Source organism: Mirounga angustirostris, unplaced genomic scaffold (genome assembly GCF_029215605.1).
Source record: "Mirounga angustirostris isolate CCGP_5_RB_7025 unplaced genomic scaffold, mMirAng1.0.hap1 SCAF_2, whole genome shotgun sequence".
Classification (NCBI taxonomy): domain Eukaryota; kingdom Metazoa; phylum Chordata; class Mammalia; order Carnivora; family Phocidae; genus Mirounga; species Mirounga angustirostris.
This window is the reverse complement of record NW_026991710.1, coordinates 40,481,113-40,498,915: the sequence shown is the minus strand read 5'-3', so window position 1 is coordinate 40,498,915 and position 17,803 is coordinate 40,481,113. Positions and strand designations below refer to the sequence as shown.

At 37.7% G+C, this 17,803-nt stretch overlaps 1 protein-coding gene across 9 annotated transcripts in view; it reads left to right on the top strand.

Moving 5' to 3' along the window:
* Positions 1-17,803, top strand: part of FRYL (FRY like transcription coactivator) — a 259,892-nt gene that overhangs the window by 162,591 nt on the left and 79,498 nt on the right. For all 9 annotated transcript variants that reach the window (XM_064584457.1, XM_064584461.1, XM_064584460.1 and 6 more), the window contains 10 exons: positions 458-544; positions 3,104-3,275; positions 3,924-4,056; positions 6,440-6,547; positions 9,552-9,789; positions 10,867-11,052; positions 11,587-11,673; positions 12,989-13,257; positions 15,780-15,975; positions 16,975-17,099. In XM_064584457.1, coding sequence (XP_064440527.1) covers positions 458-544; positions 3,104-3,275; positions 3,924-4,056; positions 6,440-6,547; positions 9,552-9,789; positions 10,867-11,052; positions 11,587-11,673; positions 12,989-13,257; positions 15,780-15,975; positions 16,975-17,099 — 1,601 coding nt within the window. The remainder of the gene's footprint in view (positions 1-457; positions 545-3,103; positions 3,276-3,923; positions 4,057-6,439; positions 6,548-9,551; positions 9,790-10,866; positions 11,053-11,586; positions 11,674-12,988; positions 13,258-15,779; positions 15,976-16,974; positions 17,100-17,803) is intronic.

Below are 17,803 nucleotides of genomic sequence, written 5' to 3'. Positions count from 1 at the left end.
CCTCACACCAATGAGAACTGTGTGACTCCTCTCAAACCTCAGTTAATCTTATTTATCTTTTTCTCTCCGTGGAGGTTTCCTTCCTGGAGACCTAGTCTGCCTGTCTTAGGATGAACTCGCTGCTATCTAGGCCCGCTGCATGGCTGTTTGCTTTTGTCATCATTCTAGGAATTCCTTCACTTAGATTTTGGGGTGTGATTTTGGTAAATGAGTGTTTAAACGTTTATCCTATTTGTTGGGATATTAAATCATTTGATAATTAAGTAACATATTTATAGTCCTATCATATTTTTTAACCTTACTTCATAGGTATATTTCTTTAGTCCATCTAGATTTTTGAAGTTCTTAATGGGCACAGACCTGTGTTGTTGCCATTATATGTATAATTCTGCACGTGATACCCAACACATAGTAGTGGAAAGTTATAAGAATTCCTTGATTGTTATTTTTTTCCTAGGAACGTTTGGATTTTGCAATGAAAGAAATAATATTTGATCTTCTCAGTGTTGGAAAATCTACTAAAACTTTCACCATTAATCCAGAGGTAAAAAAAAAAAAAAAATATATATATATATATAATATGGTAATACCCTATTCTACATAAACTTTTTATTTTATTTTTTTTAGAGCAGTTTCTGGAATCAGAATGCTTAGACTCAAATCATTAGTTAGAAGCTTTACTTTTAATTACCAGTGTGATCTGAGGCCAGTTATTTCACCTTTCTGATCGCCGACTCTGGTTTAATAGCATGATGAAAAATAATCGAGAGGAAGTTTTCCAGATGAGTCAGCTCAGCCGACTTCTATAGGTTGTGATATGAGCTCAGGTTTCTTTTATCAATATTAGTATCGGATTTTTAAATATCATTTATTTAGCATTTCTTGAGCACCCAAAACGTGTCAGGCACTGTTTTAGATATTAGAGATAAACAGGCAAAAATCCTTTTCCCCAGGTGGAGTTTACGATTACAAAAAAAATAGGCAAAAGAATTAAATACTAAACATTTCCTACTTCTGTGGCCCTGTTATTCACTTAGTAAACTCTAACTCACTCTTTAGACATTACATTTTCAGATTGTTCAAAAGTATTTTACAAACTAACTGCTTACTAGAATCAAATGACATTGGAGAATATAAAAAGGTTATCTCTTATTTCTTTAAAATTACTGTGCTGGTCCTTCTCATAATCAAATCCTAAAAAATATATTTATGTAGTTAACGAAGGAGTTGGAAAGTTATTGAAGCTTTTCATTTGTAGGATTTTTAAGATACATTAAAATTATTTCCAGGTTTATAAAGTGAGCAGAAATGAGTATTTTTATAGATGACATATTTAATATGGTTTCCAACCTCGGAAATCACATAATGAAAGAGATTTTCTTGAACATCCATTTTCAAAAATATTCTCTCCATTGAACAAGTTTATTTCTGAATATAAGTTTTTTCCTCACTGAAGCTCTTGGAGGAGGAGTAGAAAGAGTGTGAGTTCTGTTTTGTTGTCTCGTTCCATAGGCTTACTCTTTTAGGATTTTCTTTAATCCCTATTTTCAGAATCTTTTTCAGCTTGTGAGAGCGAGTTTAGTTAAAGCCAGAAAAAATTATCCACTTAATACACCGGAAGTATGAATAAGTGTGAACCCCAGTATATTATGGTGCTTTTCCACTTCCTTCATGATGTTTTCTATGACTGTGTGACAGGACCATGTGATATTTAGACTAAGGGAGGACACTGGTGCTATGTCGTATATAAAGACAAGTAAAGCTTAAAACTTAAATCTTATTTAAATAGATTTAAAAATACATATAAATAAAAAATACATATAAAATAAATAAAAATAAATAAAAATACATATAAATACATATAAATAAAATACATATAAAGATGAGTAAAGCTTTAAACTTTAATCTTATTTAAACAGATTTAAAAATACATATAAATAAATTTTATTTATTTCCTATATTCCAGTGAGCTATCTTGCACACCCATTGGGATGCACATGGCCACTTTAGAGACCACTGGCATAGGGCTTGGGCTGAGAACCGTGGTGGTACAGCTGGAGAGAAGATTGTTGACCCTGGAAAGAAACCTTGAGAAGGGATTGTGGTTGAGGGGAAAGTGCACTTGGCTTGAACGAGTTGAACCTGAGGCATCTTTTTGACATCGAAGTAGAGATGTCAAGTGGGTCTGAGGGTCCGAGTTCAGAGAAGTGAGGCTTCACATTGGCGGGGGATGTGGTGTGGGTGGTAACGGAAGCCATGTAGATACGTGAAGTCACTCTGGGAGAGAACACCTAATGATAGGAGAAGGCAGTCTAGTACCTCCTCTTGAAGCAGGCTCACATTGACTGGCGAAAGGAGGCCAGAGCTGAAGTGTCAGCAGAGATGACTCAGCCAGCTGTGGCACAGATGAGTCAGAGGAAGGGAGTGTTCCAGAAAACAAGGAAGAGTTGACCATGTCCTGTGCTGCTTGAAAAGTCACTAATGAGGGAGAGTTGCTTCAGGGAAGTATTATGGGGAGGACTTGCTCCATTAAGATAACTGAGCATAGTTAATGGAAGTAAGCAGAATATCCAGTTGAAAGGGAAGTGTTGAAGATGCAAGTGAGAGAAGGGCTCAATGGTGGTGTACCATTGCCCGGAAAGCAAGAGCAGATGGGATCCTAACACCGAGGAAGCCCAGCGCCCCCTTGACTGTCTGTCATCCGAACGAAGGAGAGGGAGAAGAGGTGTTAACCTCATGAGAGACTGAGGACAGTTGATGGCTTTTTCTTCTGTGAAGTAGGAGACCTATCATCTGCTTAGAGAGGGGAGGGGTTGGTAGGAGGGTAGGATTGCTGAGGAAGGAGGAAAGAGGTTTGAAATAAGCTTTCTAGAGAATAGGAGAGCCAGTTGGCCTCAGAAGTGAAGGGGCGGCATTCGGGAATTTGGTATTAAACTGTAATGCCTGGACTACTTAAAAGACATTGGACAGAAAAGTTAGTTTTCCTCATGTCCTCCTGCCCCCTACCCTCCCCAGGGTTAATTGACAAGATGTTTTCAACATGAAAAAAGGATATTTTCTGACACTTTGATTTCATTCTGAAACTTTTTTTTTGCCCCTGAAGAGAATGAACATAGGCCTCAGAGTCTTCCTTGTAATAGCAGACAGCTTGCAGCAGAAGGATGGGGAGCCACCGATGCCCACGACAGGGGTTATTCTTCCCTCAGGAAACACTCTTCGTGTCAAGAAAATTTTTCTCAACAAAACCTTGACAGATGAAGAAGCAAAAGTCATAGGTTAGTGTTAACTGGGCCAAATAAACTGCTTTGTGATACAGTTTAATATTCTTTTGAAAAAATTTGTGATCGGGACACCTGGGTGGCTCAGTCGGTTAAACGTCTGCCTTCGGCTCAGGTCATGATGCCAGGATCCTGGGATCGAGTCCTTTATCGGGCTCCCTTCTCAGCGGGAAGCCTGCTTCTCCCTCTGCCTGCCACTCTCCCTCTCTCTCTCTCGCTCCCTCTCTCTGACAAATAAATAAAATCTTAAAAAAAAAAAAAAGTTTGTTATCAAATCTAAAATGAAAATGTTGGTCTAATATGGTTATTCCAGTACAGAATGATACAAAAAGTGAATACAGTTTTGATAATACCTATAAGTTTTCATATTAAGAGTCTTCCAATTCAGTCTTTATTTTCTTACATGATATATTTACTGTATTTTGTACTTCCTTCAAAGTAATTTTAGTTCTGTGCATGAGTTGTACACTTTCTCTCCAATATACTGAAGCTGATCATGAGGGAGAAGAGTATATCACAGCTGAAATTCCTTCCTTGGTGACAACAATAGCTGATGTCCTTTAAAGATAGGCTTTTATTTTTTATGGAAAGTACGGCTATTCTTTATCTAATTTCTGACATAACTGTGAGGTTTTTTTCCCCTAGGAATGTCAGTGTACTATCCTCAAGTGCGTAAAGCATTAGATAGCATTCTCAGACATTTGGACAAAGAAGTTGGGAGACCGATGTGTATGACTAGTGTGCAGATGTCCAATAAGGAGCCCGAAGACATGATTACGTATGTAGTAAACTATTTCTCTTCATTGCTATTTCAGTTTTCGTTAAGAGGTTCATTCTTGCTTCCTTCCTGTCTCCTCTGGAGTTGTCCCATATTGCCATCTGCTGCAGTTTTTAATACAGTGATTCCTTCCACGTGCTCAGTTTTATTCTTTAAAGTGCTATCAAACGAGTATAGAGAGCAAAAGTCCTCCTGGATCTCAGTGTAGTTGCCAGTGACAAGGCCCTATCCTTGTTCCATGACCGATAGATAAATCCTGATTATCCTTGACACATGTGGATATGGTTGGTTTAGTAAGTCAAACACATACTCTTATTTCCAGAACCCCAACAAAAAAGAAAACCTAAAAATCTCCTGGTAACAAGAGGTACAGAGGGGAATAATGTGAGTAGTTTTTTTGAAACAGTACCTCAGCCCCCTGCCCCCCCAGCCCCAGGCTTGTCACCCCAGCATCTTTTTTCCTTATCTGTTAGGGACTTTCTCCTCCAGAGGATGTATTGTACGGCAGTAACTTGTTTTATTTGCTAGTATCTACATATCCTGTAATAAGGGAGGACATTTTTTTAGCTGTTAATATCTGCATTGTAGGTTTTCAAACACCAAACTGCATATTTGATCTCTCAATTTAATTAATATAGAGTTATTATATAATAGCATATGCTAACATCTCTGAGAACTTCTCCGGTGTTGACATTTTTTCCCTCTGCCTCCCTTTCTCTGGAAAGTCTCTGTCCTCTTTGCCACAACCTCCTTCCTTCCTGTGTGACAGAGTTTGCCCTCACTAGCTTCCCCTGGCTGTAATGTGCGGTCTGCAAACACAGCGGCATCAACAGTCCCTGCCGGCTGTTCCCTCTGTAACACCATTCATGTTTGATTCGAATTTCACCTCCAGCAATATTGCTTTTCCTCTAACTGCTGCACTTAAATCTCTGTTGGCCAGTTTCCTCTTCTGATGATCCCTGTTTGTAAAATGTCACCTGTGTTTATCACTGGGGACAAGGAAGCAACACAGTTACCGCTTTGCTGTCTGTGAAGGAGTGAAGAACATGCGACTCTTGTAGGGGTCATGAGTTCGAGTCCCATGTTGGATGTAGAGATTACTTAAATAAATAAAACTTAAATAAAAAAAGTGACATGATTAGTCAGGGATTATGATGTAATCTGTTATTTACACAGTGATTTATGGGCTCTTGAGCTAGCAGGGAAACTATTATTTAACTGAATTGTTGTAACTGAATTCATGCATATTGGAACCATTTAAAGAGAAGACTGACTGTATAAAATCTTTAAAAGTAGGTAGCAAGGCTTTTGCCACTATAATGAATACTGACCCCAAATGCTTAAACATCCAAATTCTTTTCTACCTGAGAATTTTTTAGGCCACCTCAAGAACAGTTTGGACAGAATAAACTAAAATCCTCACCTTGAAATATAGACCAAAATAAAAACAAAAACCAGTGCATTAAGAAGATATTTAAAATTTTGGGGGCACCTGGGTGGCTCAGTTGGTTAAGCAACTGCCTTCGGCTCAGGTCATGATCCTGGAGTCCCGGGATCGAGTCCCGCATCGGGCTCCCTGCTCGGCAGGGAGTCTGCTTCTCCCTCTGACCCTCCTCCCTCTCATGCTCTCTGTCTCTCGTTCTCTCTCTCTCAAATAAATAAATAAAATCTTAAAAAAAAAAAAAAAGATATTTAAAATTTTTAAAAATCATTGAATAACTAGAAGAAAATGTAGTAGAAATAAATTGAATCAAGCCTCTGAAGGAACCAGGATTTTCAAAATTGACATTTAATTATGTAGAAGTTTAAATATATATATTTGTGTGTATTTGTGTATATCCTGAAGTAAAATAAAAAGAAAATAGTACCAACAGTGGAATATGAGAATGTCTGTTTTTTAAGACCCTTTTTAATGTATAATATTAAATGAAAAACATTTTTTTGGTTAATTTTGTAGGTTCCTAAAATAACCAATGTTTGGTTATTTAATAATATCAATATTATTTATTATGGTTTAATAATTAAATATTCTTTATTAAAGGTTAGGTTCTGATTAAATTATATTTAAATTTTAATTTAAAATAATTGTATTCTAAATAATTAAATATTATTATTTAAACATAATAGTTCCTGTGGCTTTCCAACTACTGAAAATCTTTTTTGCTTGCTAGAGGTGTTTTCTTTCCTGAATTATCTCTCTATTCTTTTGTCTACTTATAAACTGATGACTATTTACTGGATTTGTATGAATTCTTTTTATATTAAATACATTAAACTTTTTTAGGGGAAGGAGACTCCTATTTTCTATAATTATTTTTCCAACTTTGCTTTCATTATCTAGCACATTTAATAAACTTACTAAATCCTGTTATATATTTTTCAGGGGGGAAAGAAAACCCAAAATTGATTTGTTTAGGACTTGTATTGCTGCTATTCCAAGGTTGATTCCTGATGGCATGAGCAGAACTGACCTCATTGAACTGTTAGCAAGGTAAATGAGAATTACTCTTTGCTATGTTACTTTTTACCTCTTTCAGTCCCTTTAAATTTTGAATACACCCCTGTTATTGTTCTCATGAACACAGTAATAAAGGCATGTTCATTCCTTTTATTTGATAAACTTTCTAAACTTCCATTTTGTCTTATGTTTTGTTAAACACCTTCTCCCCACTCATTTTTAACTTTATAAAGTTCTTTTGGATACCTCTACAAATCCTATTTTTCTATTTTCTAGCCTTCCATCTAGCATATTTCTTAGAATTTAGGCAAGGCATTATTCCTTAGCAGATGTGTGGGTTACCCCCTGGGCAGTGAGCTGTTGGGTTAACTCTTGCAGTCATTCCTATAACACCCAGGTTGGTGACCAGATCTCATTGTCACTAATTTCTCCTATCGCAGAGCCTGTTGGGTTCAAGTTTTTGCTTCTCTTTCCTCTGTTGGGTTTGTCATAGCTTTATAAAATAAGCAATACCATGCCAACCAAATTTAAATACTTGCTCCCAAAACTAATTCTAAGCTGAGGTGAAGGCTTGTTGAAAGCTGCTTTTTTTGTTGGTGGACTTAGGGATTCTGTAGATAAGGGGTCAGCAAACATTTTTCTGTGAAGGCCCCAATGGGAAATATCTTAGGATGTGCAGGTCACACGGTCTCCAGTGCCACGCAAAAGCAGTGGAGGACAGCCTGTAAAGGAGGGGGCGTGGCCGTGTTCCCATGGCGCCCCCTGCAGTTTGGCCCTTGAGCTGTAGTTTGCTGGCCTCTGCTCTAAATGAAAGACCAAGTATCACCACAGGGGTACTTGACTGTATTGAAAGATGTTTACTGGTTGCCAGGCACTTATCGCCAAGAATTGAGTTAAATTCACCGCGAACAGCTAGTAGACTTCTTCAGCAACCCTTTACCTCCTCCTCGAAAACACCTAGCATTTCACACACCCGTCACTACCCTATCCTTAACCGTTGCAGGTTGCCATCAAGATACAGAATGGCATTTGTCTTCTCCATTTAGGATTCTGAGGGCAGAAAAGGCGTTACTTTGAAACTTTGCACCATGAGATCAATTCATCCCTTTCCACTCTCTTAATTTTTGCTGTGAATTGGATTGAAGAGTTACAAAGTTCATGTCAGTGTTAGGGAAGGAAAAGAGGTTTACTGATTTGTAATGGTATTCCTTGGAAAAACAGTAAACAGCTCTTCCTCAGTTGTACTCTTACTCCTCCCCTTAAGTTAACTCGCCTGCACACCTTTGTGGATGGCGATCCCATACCCCCCACCAAAAACAAACTGCATCATAAGGGGCAGGGATTGGGGAGCTTAGTGAAGGCAGCAGACATCTCATCAGTGAATGACAGCTTTGTGACTTGCTTTGCTTCTTTCCCTTATGAGGTAAAAGCAAGAAATTCATTTACTAATTTACTTCAGCAGAAAGGAAGATTCTAGGGTCTGTTCTATTTTGTCCCTCATTCTTATCTTTTGGAATTACGATCTCTAAATCTTGGGGTTTTGTTTTGTTTTGTTTTTTAATTAAAGCAAGTAAACAAAACAAAGATGCATTTGTAAACCTGTAAGCTATGTCTAAGAAAAGTTAATTCCTCTGCCTTAAATTGGCCAGGCTATATTGTTTTTCTCTACACAGTGGGTGGTTAACTCCTGAGGGTATATCCCGAGTTACACAGATAGGGGCAAGATGGACACGTATACTTTTGGGGATTTAAGGGATGTTGAAATCATCTTTAAAGTGAGCGTCATGGAGACAGTCACTGTTCTTCCACAGTACCTCCCTTGGGGCCACTATCAGAGACAGAACACTGGGCTAGAGAGCCTGAATCTGGCCCCGCATGATATTTCTGCTGCTGCTCATCCGTGGCTTACTTCCAAGTCTGTCGAGCTGTAATAGATGTTCTCTTCGGTCTCACTGTCAGTTGAAGGTTGGCTTAGTGAAGACCAGAACTGAGTTCAGCGGGGTGAAGACGGTGATATCACCTTCCACCTAAAGCACACAGCTTTCCTCCTCTGTCCGTGAAGATAATTCCACCCTCGCAGCTTCCTAAGCATGTCATTGTGGCATATTCGTAATATTAGCTACTTAGCTTATTCACTCAGGCTCCTCCTAACTCTGATGTATGTGTCCTGATGGGCAGTCACTAAAGAAATCCTCTTCAGCCCCAAGTCAGAAACTGTTGCCCATAGAGTATTATATAATGGTAGCTTCACTACTGCAACCGTCTTTTATGGTTTTTCTTGTTTATCATTTTCTGCTTTATGTTCTGGTAAAATCCTTTAGCTAATATTACTTTCATGTCTTCCTATTGTTTTGATATCTTTAGAAGGTAATTTTATGTAGCCTCTCCTCGAAGTCTCTTTAGGGACTTCTGTGTTAGATCAACACTTTTTTTTCCTATTTTTTTTCTAGGTTCACCCTATTTATGATGTTACTCCAAAATTTACTCTCATGCTTCAGGATTATTTCTGTTAAATTGCTTTCATCTTGGTTTATTCAATTTTCTTGTTTACAATCAGCCATCTTATATTTAACTGTAACCTCAGCAGCATGAAAAAAATGACAGATAAATCATATTCTTTCCAGTGATAATAAAGGACTAAACAAATGAGAGATAGTGCTAAGATATTGTATGATTGGATATAATTTTTGACTGATTACAAGATAACATACAGCAAGCATTTTAAGGATCAAAGAATTTTTTAAATGTACTCTGTCAGTCTGTATTTTTTACAGTACAGCATTTTAATTATCAAACTTACTATCTGAATTATAGTAAATACCAACTACTATTAGTAGATTTATATGTGAATTTAAACAAGTGAATATAGAATAACATAGGCGTGAATATATACAAAAGGTGAACATTGGTTCCTATCCTCAGACTTCTTAGGAATCAGTGAAGAGGACATATTTTTTAAGTTTCTAGTTTTAAGTTTTAGATGATAAAACTACTTGGAAGGTTTTGAGGTTTGCTAATGGAATTTTGTTCTTGGTAGGCTCACAATTCATATGGATGAAGAACTGCGTGCTCTGGCTTTCAATACCCTCCAGGCACTAATGCTTGATTTTCCAGATTGGCGGGAGGATGTGCTTTCAGGATTTGTTTATTTCGTTGTTCGTGAAGTGACTGATGTCCATCCCACGCTTCTTGATAATGCTGTAAAGATGTTGGTACAATTAATAAACCAGTGGAAACAAGCAACCCAAGTGCATAACAAAAACCAAGACTCCCAGGTACCAAATTCTTTTGTATGGTCCCTTTGTGTGTGGTCAGTGGTAAATGAACAGCGGTGGTGTTAATAAAGGTTAACACTAAAAAGTTAAAACTAAACATTTGCTTAGTTTTGTTTACTTTGGAAGTATTCGTAATCCCTTAAACGGAACCTTCCTATAGTTCAGATATTAAATACAGTGTGTGTCCAACCTTTCCAACCTTCTTCCTTAGGTAACAATTAGGTTTAGAATAAACACAGAAACTAGAGGCAATGCTTGCTTACATTTATTTCCAATACATTTAAAGCTGATAGAATAATAATTTTTGGTAGTATTCCATTTGAGTTATTTGATTGTTTTACCCATGGCACTAGTCCCTGCTTCACATATACAATCTGTATGTTTCTTTAACATGAAAGGTGCTCAAATTATTGATTTATATAATGGATTGTCCTAGAACCTTGGAATTTTAGAGCTGAATCATCTAAATCAGTCCAGCTTCTCAACCTTTAGTGAGCATAGAAGTCACTATTGGCCTGAGCACCTGGGTGGCTCAGTCTGCCTTAGGCTCAGGTCATGATCTCGGGGTCCTAGGATCGAGCCCTGCGTCAGGCTCCCCGCTCAATGGGGAGTCTCCTTGTCCTTCTGCCTCTCTCTCTCAAATATATAAATAAAATCTTTAAAAAAAAGGGGGGGGGGGAATAAATCACCAGGGGCCTAAGAATCTCTGTTTCCTACAAGCTCCTAGATGATGCCATGCTACTGGTCTACACTTTGAGTTCAAATGGTCCAGTTCAATCCCCTCATTTTCCACAAAGAAATGTTAGACCAAGAGTGACTAACAGTGTCAGCTCCAAGATTACAAAGCAGCCAGAGAATGGTAGAAATTCAGTACAGAATTCATATTTAGACTGCCAAATAAATGCTTTTTCTTCTGCGTATACTGTTAAATTTTTATAAATTAAATATTATTTAAATTGCTTGAACCCAGGCAGACCTGTAGCTGTAATTGATATAATTTGTTTTACTCTTTATTAATGGTTGTACTGGAATGTCTACACATATTATTTTATTTTTAACCTCTATTTATTTTTCAAGCATGGTGTGGCTAATGGAGCGTCTCATCCCCCTCCTCTGGAAAGGAGTCCGTATTCCAGTGTATTCCATGTGGTTGAAGGGTTTGCACTCGTCATTCTCTGTAGCAGTCGACCTGCCACTAGGAGATTAGCCGTCAGTGTCCTTAGAGAAATACGGGCTCTGTTTGCACTTTTGGAAATACCTAAGGTAAGATTTAGGTATATCATTTAATTATCTAGTGAAAGTACGTAAAAACTCTCCTGTTGTTCATTCTTACTACATTTCCGTTGCTACTCTGCAGGTACAATTTACCTTTATAACAAAGGAACAAAGTCTTTTTTTTAATAAATTTTTGTACAAACCCCTGTGTCGGGGGCTGACTTTCAGTAGGTCGCAGCGAGGGAGCTGCTCTGCTACGTAGGAAACCCCGACCCAGAAGCAGATCGTCTACGAGTGGTTTAGCACCAGGTTCCCCACGAACGTGCGTTGTGTGACGGGCAAGGGGGCGGCCCCCTTTTCGGCTGCGCCCCGTTTCCCGGGACAAGGGGCTCTCCGCACCAGACTCCGGTCCCGACGCGGCGGGGAGACAAAGTCTTTTTGACAGGGTCTAAACTAACCCACCTGCCCTCAATTCCATTTGTCACAAAGGGTACTAATGTGAATTTTGTTATGTTTTCTTAGATTTGGCTACTTTTCTTAATCATTCCTAAATATTTTTAGACATATGATACTTTTTTATAGGGTGATGATGAATTAGCCATCGATGTGATGGACAGGCTGAGCCCATCCATTCTTGAGAGCTTCATACATCTCACTGGGGCCGATCAGGTAACTGGAATGATTTCATGCTATTCAGTCTTGGAACTTTAGACAGACATATATGAATTTCCTTTATAAATTTAATGCACTGGAAAGTATTTTATGCCCAAGTCATAAGTAATTTGACTCAGTAAGATGAAGAAAAACACTTTGTCAGCACACACAACTAAGAATAGTTTGATTTTTTTTGAAAGGTCATACATCAGGATTTCAAGATGGACGTAAACATAACTATCAAACTTTATTTCTTGAAATTTTTTCTTCCCATTTGGAATACATGGACAAGGTTTCTGTGCTCTCTGTGTGACAGTTGGCTCTTACTTTTTTTTTTTTAAGATTTTATTTATTTATTTGACAGAGAGAGACACAGCGAGAGAGGGAACACAGCAGGGGGAGTGGGAGAGGAAGAAGCAGGCTTCCCGCCGAGCAGGGAGCCCGATGTGGGGCTTGATCCCAAGACCCTGGGATCATGACCTGAGCCGAAGGCAGACGCTTAACAACTGAGCCACCCAGGCGCCCCGACAGTTGGCTCTTAAAACTCTACAACTTAATGTATAACCGAGGGAGATAATAAAAAATTTTATAAACCTAAGTGATGATTATAAATCTGTACAATTTAAAGAATTCTGTTTTGAATATTAACTATGATTTATGCCAACAAAAAGAATAGTGAATGACTCTTGTCTAGTGCTTAAAGCCCTGCCTGCCTCATAGCAGGTGTTTTGTACATATCTGTTGACTTGATAGAGTGAATTGAGCCTCTGTTCAGTTTAAGACTCCATTTGTTTGTTGTTGTTGTTGTTCAAATGACACATAATTTGCTCTGAAGGTAAATCTTTATCTCTTCAGTATAAGAGCTTAGAATATCGTTGAACAAATATTTAACAGTATGTGCCTCTGGCGGAGTCCATTTTCATGTCTGTTCTACTTATGCGTATTTAGGGCATGTCAGCATAAAGTTAATCGTCCATTTTTCAGTTCCCAGCGGCTTTAGTATGCCCATGAAAGTTGCCTGTTCCTACATGAATTACGTAAGTTGTGGTTCTTCACCTTTTTGGTTTATAGATCCTTGTGAGACTAATGAAAGCTATGGACTCTTTCTCCAGAACAACACATGTACACACATACACAAAAAAATGTTATGTGCAATTTCAGGAATTCAATACTCCCTCAAACCCATCTGGGCCTCATTAGAACCTCTGTTTTAGAACCTCTGTTCTAGAAACTACCAATAGGCCACATATAGTTTAATGCAATTTGTATGGCAAAACGTGTGAAAGTTACTAAAATGTGTGATAATCTGCTGTTTTTTTTCTCTACATAGACTACTTTGCTGTATTGCCCTAGTTCGATAGATTTACAGACATTGGCAGAATGGAACTCTTCTCCTATCAGCCACCAGTTTGATGTGATTAGTCCATCACACATATGGATATTTGCACACGTGACCCAAGGCCAAGACCCGTGGATTATAAGTCTCTCCAGTTTTTTAAAGCAGGAAAACCTTCCCAAACACTGCTGTACAGCTGTGAGCTATGCTTGGATGTTTGCATACACAAGACTTCAGTTGTTGTCCCCACAGGTTGATATAAAGTAAGTTCTTTTCCTAGTGTAAATTTTAAATTGTGTAGACTGTCAGTGTCTATATGTATTTGAAAAGTCATACAAGTTGGAAATTCCACAAATAAATAACATGCCATAATGTTTTGATGTATTAAGGAGGGAGATGAAAGATGTAAAGGATGTAGTCTTATAATGCCTTCATCCTTTTCATGTCATTCAGTCTGACCAGATTGTTAGTTTACTTAATAGCACAGTGCTTGGTACATAGTATGTGTCTGATGAATCCGTCCATATTGAAGGAAAGGATCTGAAGAGGAGTATGGATGTGGATATAGATAGGTAAGTTTATAGATGAAGGGTGTGACATGAAGAGATAGTAAGCTCAGTGACCTGTCTTTTCCTGATGACATTATAAGGAAGGCCATCTGCCGATAGGGATTAGTGATAGTAACATTGGATTTTCATTTGGAGGATAATGGTAAAAATTTGGAGTAACTGATGATGTGATAAAGAGGAAGGTCATCATAAGCTGCAATTAATTTCTTCTTGCTCTTAAATATAATAGAGAATTTTTGAACCTGAATTTGAGTTCCTGATTTCACTTGATCTAGTATGCCATTCATCAGATCACATGGAATGAATACTCTCATCGTATAAGTTGCCCATATAAACCCAACACCCAGACAGACCTAACACCTTAGGCTCACATGAAAGGCTGTCCAAACTTGGCTCTAGTCTATATGTTTTTCCATACTTTCTGTCATGGCTACCTATGTATATTCTTATGGTGGACCCAAAAGAACTTCTCAGAGTTCACTGCATGGGTCTACAGTTTCTATTCTATGAGTTTTTGTTCCCATGAACCTAGAATGCCTTTTGTCTTCTGTATCTTCTATATGTGGATATCTGATGTATCTTAAATTCCACCTTATTTTTAAAGCCTTCTCTTACATCTCCAACCCAGAGTAATCATTCCTTCTTTTGGATTTGAATATAGATATTTTTGGTACTTCTGTATGTGTATACACACTGTATATCTGTGTAGATCTCAGGAATTGTGTATTAGATGGTATTTTTTTTTAGTGAAAATTGACACTTGCCATCTTGCATAAATAACATTTATGACCTTATCTTAGTTTCCCCTAATTGCCATATTTCAAATTAGAAGGCCTCTCCTACTACCATCTTCTATCTCTTCTGTTGTTCTTCATCACACTTGGCACCATCTGACATTGTTTTATTTATTTCTGTATTGTATATCTTCCCCGGTACACATGATGGCAGTGATTGTTTACAGGGTTGGTTTGGTTTTGTTTTACTGCCGTCACAGTATTTTCTAAAATAATAAAACACTGTTGATGAATTAATGAAGTGCTGTGTTTGCTTTGCTTATCTTAATATATAAATGTATTGAAGCCTAGGACTATATGTAGTAGTATTTTTCTGTTTTGTTTTGCTCTCAGTCCTTAATCCCACCAGAATTTTGGTGTTTGGAAAGATTTATAGAATTATTCCAACATATTTTATTGGTCTAATGTTTTAAGACAGAAATTTGACAGAAGCCTTAAAAATGTAGCTATTCTTTTGAATGCTGCAGTTCCATTTTCAGGAATTTACTCAAGAAAATAATTAAACCTTTATTATAGTTAAGCATATATTCAAATGTATAGTGTTGTGTATTATAGGGAAAAATTGCTCTTAGCTAAAATGTCCAATAATGAAAATTTGGACAAAAAAACCTGAAGGTTTGGACAATAAATCTTGATAATCTTTATAATAATATAGCATACAGTCATCAAAAAATGATGTCACAGAAGTATATTCTTTTAATGGAAGATGTTTATTTTTATTTAATTTTTTTTGGTTTTAAAAATATTTAATGGAAGATGTTTAAAAACTCATTAAATACATGTGAATACAATCAGTATTATTCAGTTTTTATAAGTTAAAGGTGATATATTCATGTATTTATATACATGTATGTATTTGAATTGAAGATGTATAAGAGTATCAGTGCTTATATTGACGTGGGGTTAAAGGTGATTTTCATTTTGTTTTCAGTTTTTTTTTTTTAAAGATTTTATCTATTTATTTGACACAGAGAGAGACAGCGAGAGAGGGAACACAGGCGGGGGAGTGGGAGAGGGAGAAGCAGGCTTCCCGCCGAGCAGGGAGCCCGATGTGGGGCTCGGTCCCAGGACCCTGGGGTCATGACCTGAGCCGAAGGCAGACGCTTAACGACTGAGCCATCCAGGCGCCCCTCAGTTGTTTTTTTTGTTTCTGTTTTTTTTACACTGAGCATGTATAATAAGTTATAAAATGTGGCCTGATAAAGTATTAACTTCAGTCACAAAAATAGCAGATGAAAATGATGCTACAGTGTGTTTTAATTTTCAGTCAAATAGTCATTTATGTGTTACGCCATTCCACAGAGATTCAGTGGTAGTAATAACACTTCCTGTTAACCGTCTTTCCTAAATTGATAGAATTTAGCTTTAGTTAAAAAAAAGCAAGCCGCCTTGAGAACACGTTGTATTACTTGCTTCCCCCAGTAGCCCCATCAATGCTAAGAAAGTGAACACTGCCGCAAGCAGTGACTCCTACGTCGGCCTGTGGAGAAACTACCTCCTCCTGTGCTGCAGTGCGGCGGCCGCCGCGTCCTCTTCCGCGTCGGCGGGGTCTGTGAGGTGCTCCCCTCCCGAGACGCTGGCGTCCACCCCTGACAGCGGCTACGGCATTGACTCCAAGGTAAGGTCCCCGGCCGCCACGGAGTCGGAAGGGCACCGTGAGGCAGCGTCTTCAAATTTCCTCTCCAGGGCAATAAAGCAGTTTGGTTGAAAAGTGTATCACTTGTACTAATGATGAGAATAGTTCAAGGAGTCCTCTTACTATGGATTCCTGGTTGGAATCCATTATATATAGTTTTTCTTTGGTGAAAAGAGGGTCATGCTCATTAAATTCATATTTTTTTAAAGATTTTATCTATTTATTTGACAGAGAGAGACACAGTGAGAGAGGCAACACAAGCAGGGGGAGTGGGAGAGGGAGAAGCAGGCCTCCCGCCGAGCAGGGAGCCCGATGCGGGGCTCGATCCCAGGACCCTGAGATCATGACCCGAGCCGAAGGCAGACGCTTAACGACTGAGCCACCCAGGCGCCCCTCATCATAATATTTCTTAAAGGAATTTTCATGCCCATTTTTCCTTATTTGATTTCCTGTAGTTCTCACACTTCTCAGGATCCTAAAAAACTCATTTAAATAATTAAATACCTTTGTAGAATTTCCCCAAATTATGTAATGATACTTGATAAGGACAGTTCTTAATAGTCTTCATGCTGTGACACAAAATATTATGAGGTGGTTGAAGAAAATTTAGAAAACTGAGTAAGATCTGGGTGTCTTAAACACCAATGACTTAGAAATAATTTTAATTATTTTTATGGATCAAAAGACATAGAATATCAGAATATCCTCCTACAGAGGAAGTCAGCCTATTATGTAATGGTAAGTATCTGTAAGAAATTAAGAGACTCCCAGAACCCAAATTCTTTTAACGAACTCGCGGTGAACCATTGGACAAATGTTTAATGTTTTTAGATTATGTACACCACAGGTGAATTTTGAAGTCCCATTCACAGTAAAATTTCATCTCCTCGTTGCCCTTGATGAAATACTGATGAAGTGCCAAGTTATTTAATTGGATGTACTATCATTAATGGCTGCTATAAATATATCTATTTTTTCCAGATAATTGGCATCCCATCCCCTTCATCCTTGTTTAAGCATGTAGTTCCAATGATGCGCTCTGAGAGCATGGAAATCACAGAATCCCTTGTTCTAGGTCTTGGCAGGACCAACCCAGGAGCTTTTAGGTAATTATCTTCATATGTTTTCTCTATGCTCTAAAATAGTAAATGCACTACTCGAGAGAAGGTGCGGTAGAGTTTTTTCTAATCAGGACAGTTCGTATCAGTCGTGATATTTACCAGTTAACTAGCCATCTAACATTTAACGAGTCATTTAATTTATTAGACCCTTTATTTCTTCATTTTGATTGAGCAAATAAGATTTCCCCAATGTTCTTCACAGAATTACTATGAAAATCTCATATATACTGTGTATAAATACGTTCTAAAAATGATAAAATGCCACGTAAATTTTTAATATTTTCCTACCTATTTAGACCATGATGTGATTATTTTATAGGTTTGGTCTGTTGCTTAAAACTATAGTTTTTCCCCTTCTTGTTCGAGAGAATTAGATTATTTTTAGAAGAAATATTTATGTACATATATTATTTCATTCTTGATGTTTTTGATATTAACAAAGCAAATCCTTCATTTTTGCCTGAGATTCTGCTTTGTTGTTGCCTGCTGGGCCTTGTATTTATTCTTTTGAGATTGTCCTCTCTTGATCTAAGGTGATGTTTGATGTTTTATCTCTGAGATAACATGAACAACAGAGACTAGGTTAGCAAATTGTAATAGGGCTGTATTTGTGGAATGGCATTCATCATAAATGAGGTTTTGGAGGATTATTTTATGACAAGTAAATAGTATGCTAATAGCAAAAAATG